The 23,783-nt window shown below is 38.3% G+C and overlaps 1 protein-coding gene and 1 non-coding gene across 7 annotated transcripts in view; one reads left to right on the top strand and one right to left on the bottom strand.

Annotated features, from left to right (window-relative positions):
- Nucleotides 1-23,783, top strand: part of CDK8 (cyclin dependent kinase 8) — a 78,451-nt gene that overhangs the window by 46,865 nt on the left and 7,803 nt on the right. For 3 of the 6 annotated variants that reach the window (XM_042254877.1, XM_015098174.3, XM_015098173.3), the window contains 5 exons: nucleotides 9,562-9,619; nucleotides 11,888-12,019; nucleotides 19,695-19,838; nucleotides 22,311-22,380; nucleotides 23,199-23,271. In XM_042254877.1, the coding sequence (XP_042110811.1) occupies nucleotides 9,562-9,619; nucleotides 11,888-12,019; nucleotides 19,695-19,838; nucleotides 22,311-22,380; nucleotides 23,199-23,271 (477 nt within the window). The remainder of the gene's footprint in view (nucleotides 1-9,561; nucleotides 9,620-11,887; nucleotides 12,020-19,694; nucleotides 19,839-22,310; nucleotides 22,381-23,198; nucleotides 23,272-23,783) is intronic. The other 3 variants (XM_042254876.1, XM_042254875.1, XM_060394092.1) reach the window with 3 other exon arrangements.
- Nucleotides 2,867-2,973, bottom strand: LOC121820501 (U6 spliceosomal RNA). Its single transcript, XR_006061065.1, has one exon. It is a non-coding gene; the product is annotated as a U6 spliceosomal RNA (small nuclear RNA).

Below are 23,783 nucleotides of genomic sequence, written 5' to 3'. Positions count from 1 at the left end.
TATTTTTTGCAAATATGTTGACATTGATAATAAAATCATGTTGAATAGCAGTAGCCCTGTAGGGAATATGTTTTTCTAAGTAGGGTTTATTATAGGTGGGAGAATTTCAGGCAAGTTTCACTTTCCTCTTTTAATACCATCCTGAATTTTCTAATAGTTTGCAGTTAACATGTTATAATCATAGAGAAGGAAACAGAAGAAAATACCTTATTTAGTCTTTTAGTAAAGTTCACACATAATATTCAGTGTTGTTTAGTGTATTTGTTTTATGTCAGTAGAGGATGGTTGCTATTAAGGAAAAAAAAGCCATGCATACACTTTTTTGTCTGCCTAAAAGGAGGGGGCAGTACATTCTTTAGGGGACAGGGGAAGCAGAAAGGACCTTGACACTGTCCAAATGCTGAAAGAAGCAAAGAAACAAATTGATTGGCCAGCTGGGAAGAAAGGAGACTGTGTTCAAGGCCTCTGTTCTGACTGCTGTTGTTGCTCCTTCTCTGTGCTTAGCTTCCTAGAAATGAGTGTTGGGAATATATTAAGCATGTTTCTTTAAAACAGAGCTTTTTTGAAGAAAAATGCTTTGTGATTGTCAGGATCAATCAGTGCTTATTACTTGAGATTTGCTTCATTTACTGGGAATAAATGGAATCTCCAAGGATTTACTCCAATTTTCTTATTTGTCTAAATGTATAACTAGGAAAACATACAAAATTGTATCCATAAAATTTAGGCTTGAAGATGAAACATAGGTTTTATTGATAAGAATGAGTTAAGGCAAACTAAAATGAGGTTTGCATTACTTTTGGTTAACATCACGAATATTGTGTTTATTCTGTAGTATGTTGACTTAAATGACAGTTGGACAGTTTTCTTTCTTGGAAGTGTTTGATTATAAACAGTCCCTTTAGTTTCTTAATATATGCCACATTTGTGTAATTTAGATATTGAGCACACACAATGAACCGTGTTCTATTGTTTGTAAATAATGAAAAAGTGGCCCACTTTGTTTTACTAAATAGTGCAGATTCTCGATGAATTTTTTGAGACCCTTGATCAGCAAGATGCTAAAATCTTTTTAAAGTCCCATTTCTCACCAGACAAGACAGATATTCTAAATAATTTAATTGAGCTTAAAAAAAATAGTGTTATTATATTTTTGAGTAATCCTGAAAATTGGCTAGAAGTAGAAGATTATCTGAGTTTTAAGTCACATATATCTTTTTTTTTTTAACATAAAATGGAGCCAGACCCATATTTTTGCTCTTTGATAGAGAGTGAAATATTAGATTGTCTGGCGCATAATAAATGTTCAGTCAGTGCATTTTAGTTCCAGTCCATCATTAGGTTGCCCTAGGACTGCACCTTCGGTGTAGAAACTTTATCCATTTCACTTACTAGTATATCTTTAGCACCCAGGATAGCACATATTAGTTGCATGATAAATATTGATTGAATAGCTGGATTCTTATCAGTGCTCCCTTCAGAACACATTTCAGATTGAAGTACAGTAAGACTCCCCTGTAACTCTAATTTGAAGTAGCACAGCTGGCCATTGGTCCCAGTCATCTGACCGGCATCTTTTCTCAAAGAAGAGTCAACTGTAGTGCTTATTTTCAGGGAGAAGACGCTGTGGGAAGAGTTAGAAAGGGAGGGAAGGGCAGATGAGCAGCGATGATGCAGTCCTCCTAGCTCAGTCTCCCTGGGTCTGCCCAGTGGACAGGTGCAAACTGACAGGAAGATTTCAGACCCCCTTGCTTTCAGGATATGGGTTTGGACTTCCCCAGTGAACTTCCAGGTCTGCTCATTCATTTCACTCATTCCTTTTTTTTTTTTTAAATTTTTAGTTTTTTTTTTAAATTTTAAAATCTTTAATTCTTACATGCATTCCCAAACATGAACCCCCCTCCCACCTCCCTCCCCATAACATCTTTCTGGGTCATCCCCATGCACCAGCCCCAAGCATGCTGCATCCTGCGTCAGACATAGACTGGCGATTCAATTCACATGATAGTATACATGTTAGAATGTCATTCTCCCAAATCATCCCACCCTCTCCCTCTCCCTCTGAGTCCAAAAGTCCGTTATACACATCTGTGTCTCTTTCCCTGTCTTGCATACAGGGTCGTCATTGCCATCTTCCTAAATTCCATATATATGTGTTAGTATACTGTATTGGTGTTTTTCTTTCTGGCTTACTTCACTCTGTATAATCGGCTCCAGTTTCATCCATCTCATCAGAACTGATTCAAATGAATTCTTTTAACGGCTGAGTAATACTCCATTGTGTATATGTACCACAGCTTTCTTATCCATTCATCTGCTGATGGACATCTAGGTTGTTTCCATGTCCTGGCTATTATAAACAGTGCTGCGATGAACATTGGGGTACATGTGTCTCTCTCAATTCTGGTTTCCTCGGTGTGTATGCCCAGAAGTGGGATTGCTGGGTCATAAGGTAGTTCTATTTGCAATTTTTAAGGAATCTCCACACTGTTCTCCATAGTGGCTGTACTAGTTTGCATTCCCACCAACAGTGTAGGAGGGTTCCTTTTCTCCACACCCTCGCCAGCATTTATTGCTTGCAGATTTTTGGATCGCAGCCATTCTGACTGGTGTGAAGTGGTACCTCATTGTGGTTTTGATTTGCATTTCTCTAATAATGAGTGATGTTGAGCATCTTTTCATGTGTTTGTTAGCCATCCGTATGTCTTCTTTGGAGAAATGTCTATTTAGTTCTTTGGCCCATTTTTTGATAGGGTCGTTTATTTTTCTGGAGTTGAGCTGCAGAAGTTGCTTGTATATTTTTGAGATTAGTTGTTTGTCAGTTGCTTCATTTGCTATTATTTTCTCCCATTCAGAAGGCTGTCTTAAAAATATGGAACGCTTCACGAATTTGCGTGTCATCCTTGCGCAGGGGCCATGCTAATCTTCTCTGTATCGTTCCAATTTTAGTATATGTGCTGCCGAAGCGAGCACCATTTCACTCATTCCTGTTCATTGATCCTACAGTAGCCTGACCTCCCAGTGCACACAGTTGAGTTTTTTGCAGTCCATTTCCTGCCTCTTGACTTTGCTTCTTATCGTTTCTATCGCTGCTATTCTAATCCAGGGTACTTGGATTACTGAAAAAACAAGCCCGTGATCGTCCCTCCTTGCAGTCTTACGTTTCTGTGGTCCAGTATCTACATAGCAATCAGAATGACCTCTAGAAAGCAAAGCACACCATGTCATTCCCCTTCCTGCAGTTCCTCAACAGCCTTCTAACCTGTGAGACGGGTAACTCAGAATCTATCCTAAACACAAACCTAATAAATACAGCCGGTCAGTGTCACGCATAAACGTTTTTGCTTATATCTTAGATAAGATATTAGTGAATAGGATCCAGAGGAACATTAAAAGATTACTATACCCCAAGTAAATGAAGTTCATTTCAAGAATGTGAACATGATACAGTATTTGGAAACCTGTTGACAGAATTCACATTAATAATGCTAGGAGAATAATGCTGTGGTTATCTCAGTAGTTGTAAATGTAAAACTTTTGCAAAATTCAGTGTTTGACAAAATTTAATATTCATTTCTGATTGAAGTTCTTTATAAAAATAAGGAAGGAAGGAAACCTCTAAGTGTGTAAGCAAGTCAGCAGCTGTTATCCTTCTGACTTCACTGTTACCTGACAATGTCCTAGAGCTCTTCTGGTCTAAAAATAACCTAAGGAGCTATGGTAGGGGAGGCTAAATAAAGTAGGATCAATATAGTAGTGCTGTGCGTCTATTTATTATTTGTTCACTGTTAAGTGAATACAGGAATCAAAAGGGCTTTTCTAAGATATTTATATACATGTAATAATGTAGATTTAGAGAAATCTGGAATTATGTCCACCAAAATGTTTGTAATGACCTAACTCTGTGAGGTGAAGTTTCAGGTAAATTTTACTTTCGTTGTACTTTTTTGTATTTTAATCTCCTATAGGAATCTGTATTTTTATTGCTTTAATTCTTAAGAGGCTATTACTAATAATAAATAGTTTTTTTGATCTGTAAAAGGCATAAGTGACTGACATCTAGATAAAAACAAATTAGGGGCATCTCTTAGGGTGATACAGGAAAATCATCTTGGTGGTCTTATCCAATCATACATGGGTACCCTGCCCCCAGGAGTTTCTACTTAAATCACTTCAGTTGTGAGTCACTGTTAACAGATTATAGTGTTAGCTATCATTATATTTTGGACTTTTAATGTATCAAGCATTATATTGTCTTTTATGTACATTAGCAAAATTTATCTTTGCAACACTAACTTGTCATTATTTTTAACCGTATTTTATAAGTGAGAAAATGGAGGTGAAGGTCACGGAGCTAATAGTTGATGGGATCTTTTTTTTTTTTTTTTTTTTAGCCTATTCTTAAGCATTTAATCATAATTCCTCATCTTCAGAAGTCTGTTATATTCCTCAGATGTTTAGGGGAAGAAAAAAAGTTGAGAACTCTGGTCTAGAGTCTGTGTCTGTTCAAATATAGAAAAAAATTAGAGTGTCAGATAAAATATATTTTATTTAAAGGGATTTCCATGGTGGTCCAGAGATTAAGACCCTGCCTTCCAGCACAGGGGATGCAGGTTTGATCTCTGGTCAGGGAACTAAGATCCCACATGCTATGGGGTGTGGCAAAAAAAAAAGTATGTTTTATTTCAAAAGATTGAAACATTTTATAACAGCAGAATGATTGAAATAATGAAATATACACCAAAAAGCTTGGCTTGTTCAATTTGGCAGTTGTATAGAAGGAATTAGGAATATATAATTATATACCTTAATATACTTTAAATCAGATTGTGACAAATTTAACTAAAAAGTAAGCAAAAACTATAGAATGAAGCAGTGTGATACAGTAGAATTGCTTGGCATTTAGGGACATATAAAAGAATATATTTTAAAATATGCATTACCTAGGAATCCCTGGTGGTCCAGTTCTTAGAATTCTGTACTTCCACTGCCTAGCGCCCAGAATCAACATCTGGTTGGGGAACTAAGATCCCGAAATGTGCACAGCACAGCCTAGAAATAAAATATATATATAAATTAACATTCAATAAAAATGTATGTCTAGAAAAATTCAGTGTGTAGTATAAGTTAAAGATATACATAATAAGTATTCATAAAGATACGGATTCTGCATTAATCTCTCAGAATACAAAACTAGAAGTAAAAGCAGAAATATTCTCTTAACAGTTAGACATCGTCAATTGAAAAGTGTAATTTGAAATACACATCGGTGTGTATTATGGCACACAATGATTAACAACCAAACTCAGAGTTATCAAGTGTCCAGAAAGTGTGCCACCAGGCTGTATTGTTTACAGTGTGTAATTTATTTCCAAACAGATCTTGGAGAGCAGCACTTGACAGTGGTTACTTGTGTATCACTGTCTCCTTTTCATAGATCCATTAAAAATCAGCTTTTCTTACGGACTCAGAGTCTCTGTTTTGCCTTGATAAAGTCAGTGAACACATGAAGACCCTGGCTTCATCCCTAGAATAAAAAGTTTTTGCAGTTAGCTTGACAGAGATGCCAGCGTTATGCAGTTCTGTACCTGTGTGAGATACCTCTAATTGATAATGGCAGTTTCCTGACTAGCCCAGGTCCTGTCTTTCTCAAGATGCAGTTCCGGCAGCCCTTAGTTTTCTTCCACAGTTGGGCCCTTAAATGAAACCAGTTTACCATCTCTGCTGTTTGCCAGAGTCATCAGTGTGATGTTTCCTAATGTGACAGCGTCTGGAGAGCAGAAAGTCTCACCAGGAATGGTTATCTCTGTAACACAGACATCTTTTTTTAGGAAATGGCAGTGGAGACTTTTTTGGAGCACAACAACATAAAACAAGAAGAAAAGCCAGGAGACTGTAAAACAAGGGCACACTCTTTAATTTCCTGTTGGCCAAAAAGTTCATTTAAGTTTTTCTATACCAACCTAATACAAAACTAGTTTTTCTTCTGGGAGAAAGAAAACAAGAGGAAAGCTTGTTTCAAGGCATAGTTTCAAATAATCAAATCAGTAGACTTCGAAAAGTATTTCATCCATCTGTTTCATTGTTCAGCAGGCAATAAAGGTATCCTGCAGTCACTTCTGTGAGTAAGGTAACTATTCTTGAAGATGTTGTCATGATGCTATAATACTTTCAAGTCGCATTGGACCTTTGCCGTATGTAGCAGCAGATAGTTTCATGAGGGGATGTGCCTCATCAAAATGTCACCAGCAAAGTTCTGTATGTTCCTTTAAGATGATTACGTTTGATTGCAGTTTACTAAAGTCATGATTGTTGTTGTGTTTGATCATCAGTGACTTGGATGGTTTGGCCCTAGGGCTATCAGGTTCTCCCACTGATAGACAAAGATGAAAGGGATTAGCCTTTTGGAGAATATAGTATTGTCTCCGTGGCATTAAGTACTAAAACAAAAATCAAGTCTTTTGAAGTCTTCCTTAATACTGATTGAACAAATACAAGAGTATTCATGATCTCTGTGGTTTTTCTGCCGTTTTCTCTTGAACTTTTCATTAGGTTACATTCTCAAAAGAAATATAGTGTGAATTTGTCTCCTAAATCAGACTGTCACTCTCTGGGGCCTGTGGAATGGCACCATGGGAGATCCCATGGGGAACAACTCACTGCTTAGTGTTATTAAAACAGCACTGAACATCGTTCTCTTTTGTTTCTGACTATATAGCATGCCAAAGCTGAACTTAAATCCACTAATTTAAGTCTGCTTAGTGCCTCAGCCCTGAGATCTACTTCAGATTGTGCAGTAGGCAGTGAGTTGTCTAGTAGAAAAAGTTCTAATTATTAGCTGGAGCTTTGGCCCCAAACCCTGATACCTACCAGGCAAGACTTTGACAGGGAAACTGTTCCCAACCAAGGCTCAGAACCAAGCTGCTTGGGATATGGCCAGTCCAATGAGTGTATAGTAAAATGAAGACCAAAAGAGGGGTTTTTTCCCCTCCCTTTGCCTAGTAGCAGGCTAACCAGTACCACCCACCCCAGGGCTTCTCAGATCTGAACCCAGCTGCTGAATGAGTAAGAAATCAAAAGAGGGAGTTCTTTCACTCTATCTAGAATAGAAGGAAGAAAGAGATGCCCCTTTGTGCTTGTGCTTTTGCCAGAAATGGAAGTAATCTTTTAGGAGCACTTGAGTGCTAGCAGAATCCATCACAGCAAGCCAGATAATCAGCTGGTAACTCTGGAGGAGGGAGTGGTGTTCGAGATGTGGTGGAGGAGTGACGGGTGGTGGAAGAGTCTCTGACTGTTTAGATTCTTTTAACTGTATGTGGCCTGTTTATAATCAGGGTGTATTCGTGTATTATATCTTTAAAAGGTGAGTGGAGAACCAGACGTTGCCAAGTAACACAGAGGAAAGGAAAGTTGTTGTGACAGAAATACAGGGCCAGCACTGATGTAGTTGTGAAAAAGGTCTGACTAGGCACAGAGCCCTGGGGTAGGGGGAGTCGTCCTCGAGCGGAGCTTGCAGGCGCCTGGCGTCCCACCTTGAAGACTTCTCCCTATTCACAGCACAGGTGGGGAGGGGCCATGAAAGGTGAAGCATTTAAGTAATAATAAAGCACAAGAAAAGGGTTCAAAGAAACTTGTGAAAAAGTTCATCCCTACCTGTCACTAACCTTTTTTGTTCTTCTAGTCCTTACTCGTGGCACTTTTTTTTTTTTAAACCCAGTTGTAATCAGTGTGTCTATCGTTTTCTGTTCCACTGTTTTCCTAATAATTTTCCCGTTACTCTGGAAGATTTTAGGCAAGGGGGTGACGTGATCAGCTTTGTCTCTTAGGAAGTGAGCCCTCGTGATGGTAGAGAAGGCAGAGTTGATGGGAGGAGAATCAAAATGGGGTTCAAGAGATGTCTCGGGGCTCCTGCCCTGATGGCCCATGAGGAGAGAGTTCTAGCTCAGACGTCAGGTCCCCTCCTGAGCCCCACCCCCAGTCAGGTGGACAGGCTGCCTGTGCCTCTGGGAGGGCCCACCCCTGCCGTCACATTCCACAAGCGTCCCTGAGCCCTGGTTTGCTCTGGAGCAGGGCCTCATCTGGTGTCAGCGATGGGCAGTGCTGTTTGTGGTTGGCAGTTCCACGTGGCTCATGGGGAGTGTTATCGGCCCTGCACTTCCTTGTGCTTGCCCTGCTGTCTCGGGGCAGGAGTGGGTATGATGAAAGAGGTTCTGGAAATGTTTTCTTGAGCAGAACATAATGATCATGACTGTGGTGATACACATCCGTTTAAAGCTGGCTGTATAAATCACTCTCAGCAGGGCATGTTGGGAAGGGGGCGGCTCTGCTCAGGGACAGGCTGGATCTTTGCTGCTGCCCCAGCTCATCCGTCGCACTCAGAGCAGGCCAGTCACTCTCTCTGGTGCCGTGTTTCCTCACCTGGAAAGCTGCAGAATTTTCAACCTTTGAAATGTGTGCACTGCCTTTTTAGCAGTGTCTTTTCACTGAGGATAAAGAAATAATTTTGATCTTTGGTAGTTAGTAGAGTAATGTCCTGGAAGTCACATTTTGTCAGTAATAGCATAGAGGCTGTTGTTAAATATGGTCAGGGGAGCCTGTGACCTGGTTCCCACTGTACACAGCCTTCATTAAGATCTTTGATTTGATCTTCAAGATTGCTTTGATCCGTGTTTGAAAGGGACTGAGCTCGGGTTTCGCTCTTATTTGGCAGACTGATAGAACTGCAGTCAGGTCAGGCAGACAGCAGGCTGGCGGCTGAGAGAGATTGTGGCCGCCGCCTTCCCTCCTCTGCCTTCTTCCCTTCTCCCTTTTTCCTCAAGAGGGGCAGCCCTTACTTTGCATGTTAGTGTGGTAGATACACCACCATAACGGGTTTTAGATGACAGTTAATCTTGCTGTTTTTAGACGTTTAAAAACTGTTTGAAGTATTACTTTTGTAAAATCTCATTTTAATATGTTAGTTTCCTTTTTTATTTAAAAATGGGAACTGTTCAGGTCATGGAAAATTTCTACTACTCTGCTAACTCATTTAGAAAAGGCTCTTACATTGATTTCTCTATAATTTGTTTGAAACATAGATATATACTATGTGGTTCCCTCCCCGCAAAAAAAGCTATCAGGTGGCCCCTTCCCTGTAATTTCCTTGCCATTTTAATAATACAGTATTATATTATATTTGAAGATGCATTTCCCCTTAAAGTTGCAGGGTGTTTTATATAATTGAAAGAGTTAGAAGGAAGCAGAGCGTTGTAACTTTCTGCCAGATGTTCCACAGTAGTGAAGCAGACTGATAACAGCGCCAAGAAAAGCCCTCGCTCTGCCTGGAGAAAGCACTACCGTATTTGGCCTTCATGAAGTTGCATATTACTTGGCATACACACACACACACACACACACACACACACACACACATAAAGCTTCTTTGGTGACTTCCTGTGTTTGATTTTAATTTTTGAGTAAATGTGGTTTTTTCAAAGGTGGATTTATGTTATATTGGCGTATTGTCTATTTAAAAGAAACCACTACTGTCTACTGAAAAAAAACACTATTTTGTTTCCACAGAAACCTGCTAATATTTTAGTTATGGGTGAAGGTCCTGAGCGAGGAAGAGTAAAAATTGGTATGTTATATCTTTGATAAGTCACAGTGTAGCACTCTTTTAAAACTTTTGCAGGCAGCTTTATCACTTCTAATTTTTGCTGTAATAATATGCATTTATTCATATAGTTCCATGTGATCGAAGCCATTTCTAAAGAGTATACATTAAAAGTGAAAAATGTTTCACACTCTCAAAAGGTGTCAGACAATCTTTAGAGACTGAAGTGTTCTAATTATAAAATAAGCCATGTGAGTTTCTTAGAAATTTTTTGCCTTCATTAAAAATAGCCTGTAGAGGTGAGTGGCTTCTATCCCTGTTAGAAGCCAACCTCACCTTTAGTCCTAAGGGCGTACAGCAAACTACTAATCATACCATCAGTTCTGTTTCCCTGAGCCAGGTCAATCCGAACATATCCTTCTGTTAGCCTCATCTAGGTCAGGGATTACAAGCTAAGAATACCACTGAGGCTGGGTAGGTTCTAACGAGCCTTTGCCTGAAGGGAAAAGAATTAACGAGCTTTCTGTACCTCTGCATGTTTTCTAATAGCTCTGTTTTCTTATGTATCAGTGCAAAATTTTACCCATTTCTGGTCTGATAACTTATAAGGATAGAGCTAGATTTATTTATCCTGTTTTTTCATTGTCATTTCCAAGTTGTGTTTGTGACATTTATTTAGTTTGTGTGTGGATAGAAGAAATGTAGTAACCAAATTATCTTAATTTTAAAGCAGCAGGAGTATGGGAGTATATAACAAAATAAATAGAAATTTCTGATTGCCAAATTTAGTATAAATTGGGATTATCAACTGATTTGTACCACTTCACCAGCAAAGAAAAACCCAGGTGTCCCCAACCCTTCTTTCTACCCTCCCCTTTAAATCCTCCAATCCCATTTTCTCCTTCTAATTAGACTTGGAAAATACCCTTGATATAAACTGCAAAATTCTTGACAAACATTTGATGCATCTCAGAATGCGCCTAGTCAATTGGCTTGCTTTAAGAACCAGGCCCTGTCGGTCCTTATGTAGCGTCAAATGCCTGTTAAGTCCTTAGGTGTACATTTAGCAGATTTCATCCAACCAGTGTGGTGGCATCAAATTCAAATGTAAGTTCAAAGCATGCACAATCTAAAAGACCCAGCCAGACAGTATTTACAGATGTGTTCACTACTGTAAGACTTGGGGAAAATTTATATATTAAAAATAATCTCGTTTGGAATTATTTCTGTGTCACATGTATGATGTTGACAGGCTTGGGGGATATCAGTAGCTTAAAGTAGTCACACTTAAGGTACATTCTTCTGTAAGTCAGTATTTAGTAATCCGACTCATGGTTTTAGTTCTTTGCCACATTTCTTTGTTGGTTTTTTAACCTCTATAAGTAGATCGATTAAGGCCTGCTTCATTACGAATGTGTATTAGGAGAGCAAAATCAAACAAATGGTGGATGAATCTTGAAATTTTTGAATAGGTGGTATGACTAGTGATTGTTCATTCAATGTGTATTTGGCAGCTCTGTGTAATGACACTGTACTTGATGTTCCAAGGGATAGTGAGACAAAAACGTTTTTATCTGTAAGATCATGGTTCCTTAGGACAAACAGCTGTGCCTGAATAACTGCACTACATAGTAAACTGTGCGAAATGCCGTGAACTGTATCTCAGCACAGCTCCAGCTCTGAGATGCGAGTTGTTGACATTTGTCAAAGCAGTTTCTTCTGCCCTCAGTTTCCTCATTTGAAAAAGGAGGTGATTGAATTATATGATCTTTAAAGTCTTTTCCGGCTTCAAAAAAAAAACAAACACAATTCTTTAAAATTAAAAAACTCAACCCAAATAAATGGGGGGAAATAGTGGTATTGTCATACTGTACATCAGCTTATACCAGTGAGCATGCTTACTGATGCAGATAACGGGAAGCCTCACCCTAACTGATCTAGTTCCCTGGTACTTGTGACCAGTGAAAAGAATGAACGTGCGGCTGGCTGCACAGCCCTGTCCCCCTGGTGGTAAGACAGATGGAAAGAAATCTGCCTGGAGGAGTAGGGTCACCCTGGACCTCAGGCAGCAGAGTGAGTCTGTAACCCAGTGGCAGTAGTTTGCAGTGAATGAAGATCTCAACCTTGGCTTATATTTAGACTTCTGAAAGGGGTGAGATGTTTTATTGGTTTTTCTCCCCACAGAATTCACGTTTTTTGTATCTTAATAGTAAAATTAGAGTCATCAGTTACATTTGTAAAAATCTATTTACTTAGCATTGTTATTATTATTATTATTATTATTTTTTACAGCTGATATGGGCTTTGCCCGATTATTTAATTCACCTTTGAAGCCTTTAGCAGATTTGGATCCAGTAGTAGTTACATTCTGGTACCGAGCCCCAGAATTACTTCTTGGAGCAAGACATTATACCAAAGCTATTGGTGAGTAGAACTAATTAAAGTTCCATGACATTTTTAAAGTGGCCTTGTTGTTGTGAAATATATATATGTCTGTCTGTTTTTTAGGTCAAGTGATACAGAAAATTATAAAAGTAAAAGCAAAAACTAACATAAAATTCTACTGTCTAGAAATACCGTCATTGGCATTAGGGGTATACCATTCCAGACATCTATTTCTGATAAATAAACAGATGCTAAAAAGGTTTTTAAATATATGGGCCCATACTATGAATTCTAAGTAAAAACTATTTTAAGTTTAATTTTAGGTGAAAAAGAAATAAACACAATAAAATTTCTGAATCATTGAACTTCAGACAAATATTTCTTTTGCCAAAAGAAATACTAGCTTCTAAAAGATTTCCCTTAAAATAAAGGAAAAGAAGATTATGAAAATAAGTAGGAGCTGAGAACATGGTCATTCACTTTTCAGTTTTTATTAGGATTGATTGTCTCCCTGTATGAAGAATTAGGAAATGAGTGCTCTTCTGCTTGTTCCCCCACCAGCCTCTCAAATTTATAAGCTCTCTTAATAATGTCAGTCATCATCATCATCATCATCGTTACCACTTTGTTGATGTTTACAGCATTTATTTTCTGTTTGCAAACCATAATGCCCACTGTTGTTTATACTTAACTACATATTGTAATGGACTTGATATTCAGTTACCACCTTTTATCACAGCTATATCACAGTCCTTTTATGACATCTTTATTCTGCTTCATTTTATTTGGTAGAATTTTATCAAGTAGTTTTTTTCTTATGTATTTTGTTTTTCCTTTTTTCGTGCCTCTCTTTTTGTATGCCTTTATTGCTTACTTGTTCTACGTTCTCCAGAATGGTATTAAACCCATTTTTATTTTATTGGATAACTCTATCCCCAACTCTTATACTTTGCTCTATTCTGGATCGATTTTCGTCTTGTTTTTTCCCTTTTTTGTTCATCTGGGTTGGATCTGTTTCTTTCTGGATTTCAGTATTTCATCCCTTACTTTGTTGCGGAATATTCTCAAGTAACCTGTCTTAGAGGTAAATTTTCTAGTTCTCTATTTCTGGAAAAAAAAAAGCATTTGTCATACTTTACAGTTTGGCAGGGACTAAAGTTACAGGTACAAAGAGATTTTCCCTCAGAGTTTGGTGAGGCTTCTCAACTGTGCTCTGGCATCAGTGTTGCTAATGGAAGGTATCACATGGTGGTGGATTCTGTGGGGTTTTGTGTTTCCTGAAAACAGAGGATTTCTCATCCTTGTGTTTCACACTGATTTGCTGGCCACCTACAGGCCCTCTCAGTTCGAAGTTTATATCCCCTGCCTGTGAAAGATTCTCTTGAAATAGACTTGACTTCCTCCTCTGTGTTTTAGTTCTCTCTTTCCGAACCTGAGTGTAGGCAGATGTCAGATTTCTTGGACTGGTATCCTTTATACCACTTTCCTGCTCGTGTTTTTCTACCTTTGTTTTTTTAATTTCTAAGAACCCTTTCTTGTTCTCTGTGTTTTCTTTGTAGTCACTCTCTTCATTGATTTGTCTTAGTCTCCCTTTCATGTGGCTAGTATTCTTCAACTGTTTGTTGACCCTTGATGTCTCTTTGCATTGAAGACTCAGGTTACAGAACGCTGCTTGGGAACTTAGTATGCATGGATCAGAGAGCTCCGAGGCTGGCAGGCTTTACTTTAGAGTGATCCAGCCAAGAGCAGCCATTAATGGAGAACCCTAAATGCCAGCATGTGCGAGTCTTTGCCCTGAGGACTTCCAGATTCTTTAGGAAGAATCCTCCAACCTTCAGCCCAATCTTTGTATACCTGGTAGTCTCAGGGCATTTGGGAAGTGGGGGGTGGGGGAGTGTGGTCCACAGTTCAAAATATAGTCTTTGTATTTGACATTTCCAAGTACAGAATCTTCCCTGAGTTGTGCAGGACACATCTTCCCATCCAACAATAATAGTGTGGACTGGGGCCTTCTCTGAATTGTTTCCAGAAATGTTTTTATCTGTATCTCTGCTCAATCAGATCTGCACACGTGTCTTCATCCAGGTCTTAGTCACAATTCTCCCTCTTCAGGGAGAACTTCCTTGGTCACACCATCCACCTTCCCCGTCCTGGTAGTAGCTGTATGCAGTGTCTGAAATCCCCTAACTCGGTGGGCCGTGCCCAGCTGTCACCGCTGGAGCCTGCATGGCCCAGGTGAGAAGGGGTTCCTTGCCAAGGGAATCCCTGATGGTCTCTTTCTGTGCTTTGTGTTACTGGGGCTTTGCTGTCACTTCAGTGTGTATTCAGAGGGGAAAGGAGTGATGGTTGTACTCTTTCCCTCGTAGCAATCTTGAAGTCAATGTGTTGTTTTTCATAAAACCTTTTATGTTCACTAATCTTTGTATCTGCTTTGAGATCACATTTTACTGTATAGAAAAATAAAGGTAGATTATTAGATATGGGACTTTTCTGTGCTATTATTGCAACCTTTCTACAAACCTAAAATTATTCCAAAATAAAATATTTTATTTTCTAAAAAGTCAGTTCAGTTCAGTTCAGTCGCTCAGTCGTGTCCGACTCTTTGCGACCCCATGCATCGCAGCACGCCAGGCCTCCCTGTCCATCACCAACTCCCGGAGTTCACTCAGACTCATGTCCATGATGCCAGTCATGATGTCAGTGATGCCATCCAGCCATCTCATCCTCGGTCGTCCCCTTCTCCTCCTGCCCCCAATCCCTCCCAGCATCAGAGTCTTTTCCAGTGAGTCAACTCTTCGCATGAGGTGGCCAAAGTACTGGAGTTTCAGCTTCAGCATCATTCCCTCCAAAGAAATCCCAGGGCTGATCTCCTTCAGAATGGACTGGTTGGATCTCCTTGCAGTCCAAGGGATTCTCAAGAGTCTTCTCCAACACCACAGTTCAAAAGCATCAATTCTTCGGCGCTCAGCTTTCTTCACAGTCCAACTCTCACATCCATATATGACCACAGGAAAAACCATAGCCTTGACTAGACGGACCTTAGTCGGCAAAGTAATGTCTTTGCTTTTGAATATGCTGTCTAGGCTGGTCATAACTTTTCTTCCAAGGAGTAAGTGTCTTTTAATTTTGTGGCTGCAATCACCATCTGCAGTGATTTTGAAGCCCCCCAAAATAAAGTCTGACACTGTTTCCCCATCTATTTCCCATGAAGTGATGGGACCAGATGCCATGATCTTCGTTTTCTGAATGCTGAGCTTTAAGCCAACTTTTGCACTCTCCACTTGCACTTTTATCAAGAGCTTTTTAGTTCCTCTTCACTTTCTGCCATAAGGGTGGTGTCATCTGCATATCTGAGGTTGTTGATATTTCTCCCGGCAATCTTGATTCCAGCTTGTGTTTCTTCCAGCCCAGCGTTTCTCATGATGTACTCTGCATAGAAGTTAAATAAGCAGGGTGACAATACACAGCCTTGTTAGGAGGAAGAGTAAAGATTACTGAAGCTAGTCATATTTTTCAATGTATATTACTACCTAAACATACATTTGATTATCTTTTTTACAAGTGTATTCTGAATGCTTAAGCATGTAAACTAATATCATACATAGCATTTTTTCCACCTAGAAAATGAATATTTAAATGTTTTTTTCCACTTAGAAAATGAATATTTTAATGTCTTTTGGTAAGACATATTTAAAGACTACACAAATAAGAAAGTAATTACCAACTTGTAGCTGCTATTAGTGGAAAACTTGAGACTGCATTGATATAAATTGAAGAAAAAATAAACTATCACATAGGTTTATGACTCTGGCTCATCATTTATCTTTTTCTTTTTTCTTAAGAAACCCATTTTTCATTGTGAGCATTGAGATCTGAACAAGCTGTTACCCTCCAGAGCAGTTTACCAGTTCTAGGTCAGGGCTATTCATCACAGAGCTGGACTCACCAGCTATTAGATAGATTCCCTTGTTCAAATGGGTGCCTATTTTGGGTCGTAAGAGGCCTTCCTCCTCATTAACATCAAAAGTTATTGGATAGCTATTAGGCTTTTTAAAACTTAAGAGAAACCAAAATGAATGGAAATTATGTCGTTTACTCTTAAGGGATCTCCATGCATTTGAGAAACTGAATATGTGTGGAAAATATGTTGCCATCTTTGAACAGCAGAAGCCTAGCCCCTCTGACTTGTCACCTTAGCTCTGCCACTCTGGGGGTCCGAGGACAATGTGTCCTTCACAGCCTCGTTTTCTGAAGACAAGGATTTAGACTAAATCATCTCTTGGGTCCCTTTAACTCTAAGCATTCTGTGCCCTTGGATAGACTCCACTGCCTTCTGGGGTGGAAAGAGCACAGGGGACTAACGTGGGGCGGGTAACTGAGACCAAGGTCCATGCCAGTCCCCACGAGCGCCTGGCCTGGCCCAGAGCAGTTCTAGAGGATGCTTTCTTCCAATGAAGTTTGACAGAAAACAACAAAATTCTGTAAAGCAATTATCCTTTAATAAAAAAAAATTTTTTTTAGTAATATAAAAAACTAAAGTGATAACTGCATTTAAAAAATTGGATCAAAAAAGTAATGATGTAAGATCTTACAGATTGCTTTTTCATTTGAGAGACAGAAATCATACATAAATCACTTTTATATACATTTTAAGGATAAAGACTAGAATCCACAAGTGAAAAAAGAAACTTCTACCTTGCTTCCAGTCTCTCCTGCACCCTTAGGTTCCTCCTGCTCCCCAGGTGGGTAGCCTAGGGGTGCAGTGAGGTTCTCAGCAGGGCCTCCAGACCACTGTCAATGCACTTCCCTAGCACTTGGACTTCCTGAAGCAGATAGAGAAACCTTTGTGGTTGAACTTACATATTATTAGCTGAATATGTTCATTTTAGTGACATCACTGAGAAGGCTTAAACCTGCCAGTGGAGTTAGGTGGGTCGTGTTAATACTAAGGTACTAACAGGCAGCCAGAGAGCGTGGGGGAAATCTGAGCACATGAGCCCGCCTGATCCCAGCCTTGCTGCAAATAGGTCTTAGTGCCGTGGTCATTCACTCCCTTGTAGGAGACTGCCAGCCGAGTCATTAAACCCAAGAGAAAATGATAGATTAGTCAATGGAGATAGGCTCGTTACTCATGGGGACAAAGTTTAATTCAGTTTTGAGTGTTGAGGGTTTTGTTTGATTGACTTTGTGGAGAAGGGTGAAAGAGGGGAATCAGCTCTTTAATTAATTGTCACTAGGGCAGTCTTAAAAGTTTTTATAACATAAACTTCAATAAAACGGGGAGAATGAGAATTTACTCTTGCATTAAGGTAGAGGCTTATAATTACGGATTAAAACAAATTTAATCTATATCTCTGCTTTCCCCCATTTGGGTCTGCGTAGCCTGCCAGTTGGTGTCTACTTTGCCTGGTTAGCTCCGTAGCTACACACAAGCATTACAGAATTTTAGAAGTATATGGGGTTTGTGTGTTTTTAATTTGAAAAGTTTTTCTAGAAGAAATTTGACAGGTAGGTGAGCAAGAAAGGACTTTCTTATGATTTCAGCACAATCTGAAAAAATAGGCAAGGTAGGAGAGACTTGTTGACAAAGATTCAGAAATTTATCTGAAGTAACAGCCTGATCAGCAAACTCAAATTCATGATTATTGACTGGGTCAGGATTTGAAGGAGGGAAGGATGGTAAAATTGATAACAGGTGAAAAATAATAGAAAAGACCTGAAGAGAGAAGTTATATAGGGTAAAGTCAAACACGTTTCAGTATTTTTCCTGCTTTCTTGATTTTTCTTTTAAAGCAATGTCGAGTGAGGGTGGCTAAACTCTTTACTTACTGTTCATCTTCCTTTACGTGTTTTATTTTCTTTGTTGGGGTTTTCATTACCAGGCTGAGTGGACACAGTGTCTCTTGGGCGCCATGAGTAGGGTTTTAAAGATGCACACTGACCCACAGGCCCTCTTGGTGACCCCCCCTTAGCTTGCCTACCTTCTTCCCTTGGATTGAGATGATCAAAGGTCAGCTTTCTGTGGTGTTCCCGCATAAAAAGAATAATCACAAAATAATTAACTTTGCCATTTACTTTCTGATGGTAAAACGAAGATATCCTGGCTTATATTTCTTGAGGAGACTTTTTCATAAGGTGGTGGTGGCCTGATTTGGTTCTCTGATGGGGGAGCAAACTGATGAGCAGACAGCGTCATTTTTTAAATCACTTGCTTATAGTCTTGCTTGTAATCTTAAAGTAAATAGAGGTTTAACTAGTTATTTTGAAATATAAGTGTGGCAATTTTAGATGAAATGTGTATATTCCAGTTTTAGATTTTAGGAATTCCCAGTTATTTATTAATTGACATTTTTTTTTCTTCACTTTCTATTTAAGTGACCATTATTAACAGGTCTGAATAATTAGCTTTAACAGTGGTTTTAACTGTCCTCCTATAGTTATTTAGGGCTTCCCATGTGGTTCAGCTGGTAAAGAATCCGCCTGCAATGTGGGGAGACCTGGGTTTGATCCCTGGGTTGGGAACATCCCTTGGAGAAGGGAAAGGCTACCCACTGTAGGATTCTGGCCTGGAGAATTCCAAGGACTGTAAAGCCCATGGAGTCACAAAGAGTCGGACACGACTGAGCAACTTAACACTGCACATAGTTTTTATGTTTGCCACAGGTATTGGTTACATCAGTGAGACACCGTTTACTGTCTGCTGTGTGCATAGCACTGTCCTGAGTGTAGGGAAGTTGCCATTGCTAGTTTAGGGATTTGTTAAGGGTAGAGATGGAGTATCTGCAGCTTCAGATTATAAATTAGCATATTTATCTTCTAATAGTTCTGTTAGTAGGAATTTAATATGAATGAAAGTTAGCCTGTATCTTAAAGTAAGTGAAGGAAAACTGTTGTATACAGAGGAATCCATTTGCCTGGCTCTTAAATAATTCTTATGAAGTTATAGCCTCTGTGCCTGTTGAAAGGTAGTATTTTGCCCCATATTTTCTTGTCTTTTAAACACCTAAACTTGCGAAGTCTGACACTGCTATAGCATGGAGAAACCCTTTGAACAGAAAGTCCTTTCAGGAGAAATGCTATTTTGTTAGAATATTTGAGGTCAGGCGTCATCTTTTTCCTGTTGGAACAGCACCTTGCTAACTAGTGCTAACACAGGAGGATAATTATTAAACTTTACAAGCTAATAAGTCCATAAACTAGATAAAAAATAAAAAATGTTTTTTACCTCAAAAAACGGTGCTGATTGTTTTCAGCAAGTATGCCCAATTTCCAAGGCTGTTTGGGTTTTCTGTTTTTTTTTGTTTGTTTGTTTAGTTTTATTTATTTATGGTTCCTGTGCCCTGTGTGCAGCTTTGTATGTATTTCACAGATAAGGTAATGTTTGAAGCACTTAAACTCACCAAAAATTTTAGATAATAAATTTGATTGAACTTGGAATGAAACCACTGGGTGGGATGGAGGTATAACAAGGAATGAAATACGGGTGGATGGGGTGGGAATATATATTTACAAACAACATTTTTTATATTTATAATTGCTTAGGATTTAATATGACTTATTAGGGGAGAAAAAGAATGAAAAAACACTCCCTGCCAAGATAAAGATGCATTTTCTTTTGGAAAGAACCACTTTATTTTCCTCCTTTCTTTTTCTTTTTTCCTTTCTTTTTTTTTTTTTTCTTTTCTCTTTTTTTTTGTTTGTTTTTGTTTTAAAGATATTTGGGCTATAGGGTGTATATTTGCAGAACTACTAACGTCAGAACCAATATTTCACTGTCGACAAGAGGACATCAAAACTAGTAATCCTTATCACCATGACCAGCTGGACAGAATATTCAATGTAATGGGATTTCCTGCAGGTACACATTATATTTTTGTTTTTGTTTTTAAATCACTGTTGTTTGAACTTAGATGTCTTCATTGAAAGGATGTGTATTTTTAGCTGATGAAAGCTACTCTTACTCAGTTCTTTATATTTACGACTTGCATTAATCAAAGACCCTTAGAAATAGCAAAATTTGTAGAGTTCACATATTAGCATAAAAATATTTATGGGTTTCTTGAATTTGAGGAGTGTATTTTTGTTTCATTTTGGTTTTTGGTTTTGTTTTGTTTAATATTTAAAATGATAAAATATTTGCAATATCTGTGTTTAAAAAGTGCCTTTAGCTCTCACCATTGGCAACTGAATAGAATTCAGGAGCATGTCTTTTTGTCTGATAGCACTTAATAATAATGTCATTGTTTGGTATTTGAATACAGATTTTGAAGACTGTTTCTACTTGAAACACATTGTATTGAATCGTAGCATTTTTTGCTCTATAACCCTTGTCAGTAAGAACATCCTTTCCAGTTAGAACAGGCAGGATGTGAGTGAAGGCCCAGCCCTGCACAGCAAGTGAGCCTGCTCTGACTGCCGCTGGGAGGTGGTGGTTGGGGCATTTCGTCACGGGCTTTAGAGCTCCAGCCCCAGCCCAGTCCTTGTGCCGCAGAACAGAAGTCCATTACTCTCCATTTGAAACGCCTGCATAGTTTTGGCTAGTCAAGTACTTCTTATTGAAATGATAAACAATAAGTTTATTATTAATAAATATGTTAATAATTTAAAATATCAATAACTTATTGAAATAATAATAAGAAACAATACGTTGTTTCTTATTAGGAATTTTTCTCAGATCAGTGGCTCAAAACTAATACAGAAATATCTGGGAGTTATAATTTCACATTCCCTTTAATTATCAGTAAGTGCAAAGTAGCTACCTTTGTCCAGAATTGACCAACATTTCTACAAAGATTGCTTTGTTGAGATGGGAGTTTCATTTATTCACTAAAGATTTATTGAGCACCTGCCATGTTTCAGGCACTGTGTTAAGTGTAAAATATTGTTGATATAACAGACGTGATTCTTGCCCTCTTGGAGTTGACACTCAGCTGCTCTAAGTAGAATGTTGAAAGAATAGGAGTAGTTTGAGTAGATGGAGAAGAATGACCTTTTCTTCCCACTTCTGAATGCACTCATCAATTCAGGGGTCCCCCGGGGAAGGAGCCTGACTTACAGGGCCTTGGAGGAGGGGTGGCCTCCACAGGAGATGGTTCTGAAATGGTTCTTAGGGCGTGGTTCCACGTTTGGGATCTGCTTATAGGGAATCTGAAAACCAAGCAATAGAATTTAGATTTGATGTGCTAAAGAAGGAGAATCTGTGATAAGTTCTTGAGAACTAGTGCTGTGATTTGTGTTCTACTTTAGAATGGTTTCTATGGCAGGGGTATGTAAAAATTTAAGAGGGGTAACTGAAGTCAGGAAACCATCTTTTACCTGCAGCAGTACTCCACGTGTAAAGTGATTTGGATGGAGAAGAAAGGATAATGGTATAATTTTTTAGAGTAAGCCTGTAATTGGGAGAAAAAAATAAAAGATTATCTTAGGATTTCTACTTGAGAAATTGACAGAAATAAAGAAATTGGAACAAGGAAGTAGTCAAGGAGAAAATTCCTCTTAGGAGTTTAAAGTATGTATTTAGTTTACAATATGTGGTATCTGGAGGCTAGATAGCAGATATTTTTATAAGCCAGTTGAGAGAGAAGCTAACCTCTGGAGGTCATTTAAAAGCTGAGGTGCCATGAAGCTACCTGGTAGAGAATGTGGGCACCTGTGGACTCTCAGTAACTCCTCCAATGGACACAGCAAGCTTCTCAAACCGCGTGTGGTGTTTGAGTAACTCTAATGTCAGCAAAACTGACCAAGATGTTTCCACCTGATGGGTCTGGTAGCTGGGATTGCTTTTGTTATTATTATTGAAACTAGCCCAGATACTAGCTGACTTGTTCATATGCTAGTACATCCGACTCTGTGTTTCAGACAGCTGTAACTGCTTACCTTGATTACCATGTAAAGCAGTGTATTTAATAAGGGGAGCGTAAGGAGGGCCGTATAAAAAGGACAGCTTACAGCTGCTGAGGGGGAAGATACTGCATTTATTGTTGAAAAGATTGGTTGCTGGATTAACCAAGACATGGTGGGACAAAAGTGGTTTTACAGATAAAAATAAAAGTATTTAATAATGGAAATATTTGTTTATAACTTGTTGGTGTCTTAGTATAAAAACTGAGATAACTTATAGTAAAACATAGAGAAAATAGACATTTAAAAACAGCATATGGAGAATGCATTTACAGTTAAAGATGTTTATTGCAGCTCACCATTTATTCGAAGTCTGTGCTTTCAGGGAGGTTAAAATGTAGGACATGTAATGAGAAGTGAAGTCACCTTTATTAAAGTTCTTAATAATAGGAACCTAGACAATATAAAATTGTATCAATGTGTTTCACAGATAAAGATTGGGAAGATATAAAAAAGATGCCTGAACATTCAACATTAATGAAAGATTTCAGAAGAAATACGTAAGTTGGCAAGAAAATAGACTGTTGATTTTTGCTTTTCTAGAATACTCAGGATAAGATTGAATACTCAGCATGATAGAATAGTTGACAGAAGACTAGTCTGTTAAATAATTTTACTTATTTACTCTAATAAATGTTTTTGCATTGTGGTAGTCTTCATTTCTTAAGATGTTTGAATGGTGATACAAGAAGGTGAATATCTAATATCAGCAGCTGATTTGGCTATGAGGAAAAAAGTCAGTTCATTTCTTTGCATATTTGTTACTTTCTGGAAGCTTGCGTCTGTGAAGGGTATCACAACTGAAGCAGTAAGAGACTGAAAGAAACCAACCTTTGCTAGTAGCCACCTGCCTCCTTCTCCTGGGTTGGGTTGTAAATTTAAACAAGTTTTTTAATAGAGAAGGAGGAATAGTTCATCTATTTTTACAGCAGGATCAGGGGATTGGGACATGCAGTTTACAGACCTATATGACATGTGACAGTGTTTTAAAATTTTGTATTTATTTTAAGCTTACTAGTAAGGCTGAGTTCAACTCTTGACCCATATGTTATTTAAGATCATTGTTGCGATAGCATTCATGTGAACAAAAGCTAAGCAGTCTGTATGTTATTCATGAAATTATCTTGGCATTTAATCAGTGGTGTCCACTTAAAAGTGACTCGTGGGAGTCCTGAATGAAGTGTAAAATTGATTTAATACCATTTTCAGTGTATGTTCTGTGTTGGTTATGATTAAAATAATTCTGTTCAGAGAATTTCACCCAATGTAAAATCAATCTCAAATCTTATATAGATATTTCATAGTGTTTCTCTTTCAGGTATACCAACTGCAGCCTTATCAAGTATATGGAAAAACATAAAGTTAAACCAGATAGTAAAGCATTCCACTTGGTAAGTTTTAGAGAACAGCACTAATGAACTATATTTTTCCCACCTGTTTAACCCAACCTGACTTTTTTGACTCAATTTCTGTGGTTACTCAGTATTCTTAGAGTTCTTTAATAGTAATACTAACGGAGAGTTCTTGTCGGTGCCTACTAGTAATGATATCAAAACCCAGGTTTTTCCAAACCCAGGTTTGACAGCCTTAATGTTTGGTTACATTTAATTTTCTATAGACGGTCATTGAACCAAGTCTGTCACTTTTTAAAAATTCTGTTTATTGGTTTTCATCAGTTATTTTAAAATTTCAAAGAATCAAAATGAAAACAGTCTTACTGTTGAGAAATAAGGTTTAGAGATTATTTTTTATTGCAGTCCTTTGAAAGTTTGTTTATAGAATTTTAATTCCCAAGGTGCCACGTATAAACTTGGCTGTTAAAGGTCCTTCAGGGACGCTGTGCATCGTGTGCTTTTTCTGGAAGAGTATGAGAGATGCATGTGTAGATAGTGCATAGTAGAAA

Source organism: Ovis aries, chromosome 10 (assembly GCF_016772045.2).
Source record: "Ovis aries strain OAR_USU_Benz2616 breed Rambouillet chromosome 10, ARS-UI_Ramb_v3.0, whole genome shotgun sequence".
In the NCBI taxonomy this organism is placed as follows: domain Eukaryota; kingdom Metazoa; phylum Chordata; class Mammalia; order Artiodactyla; family Bovidae; genus Ovis; species Ovis aries.
Note: the sequence above shows the minus strand (reverse complement) of the source record. Positions and strands in the feature narration are given on the sequence as shown.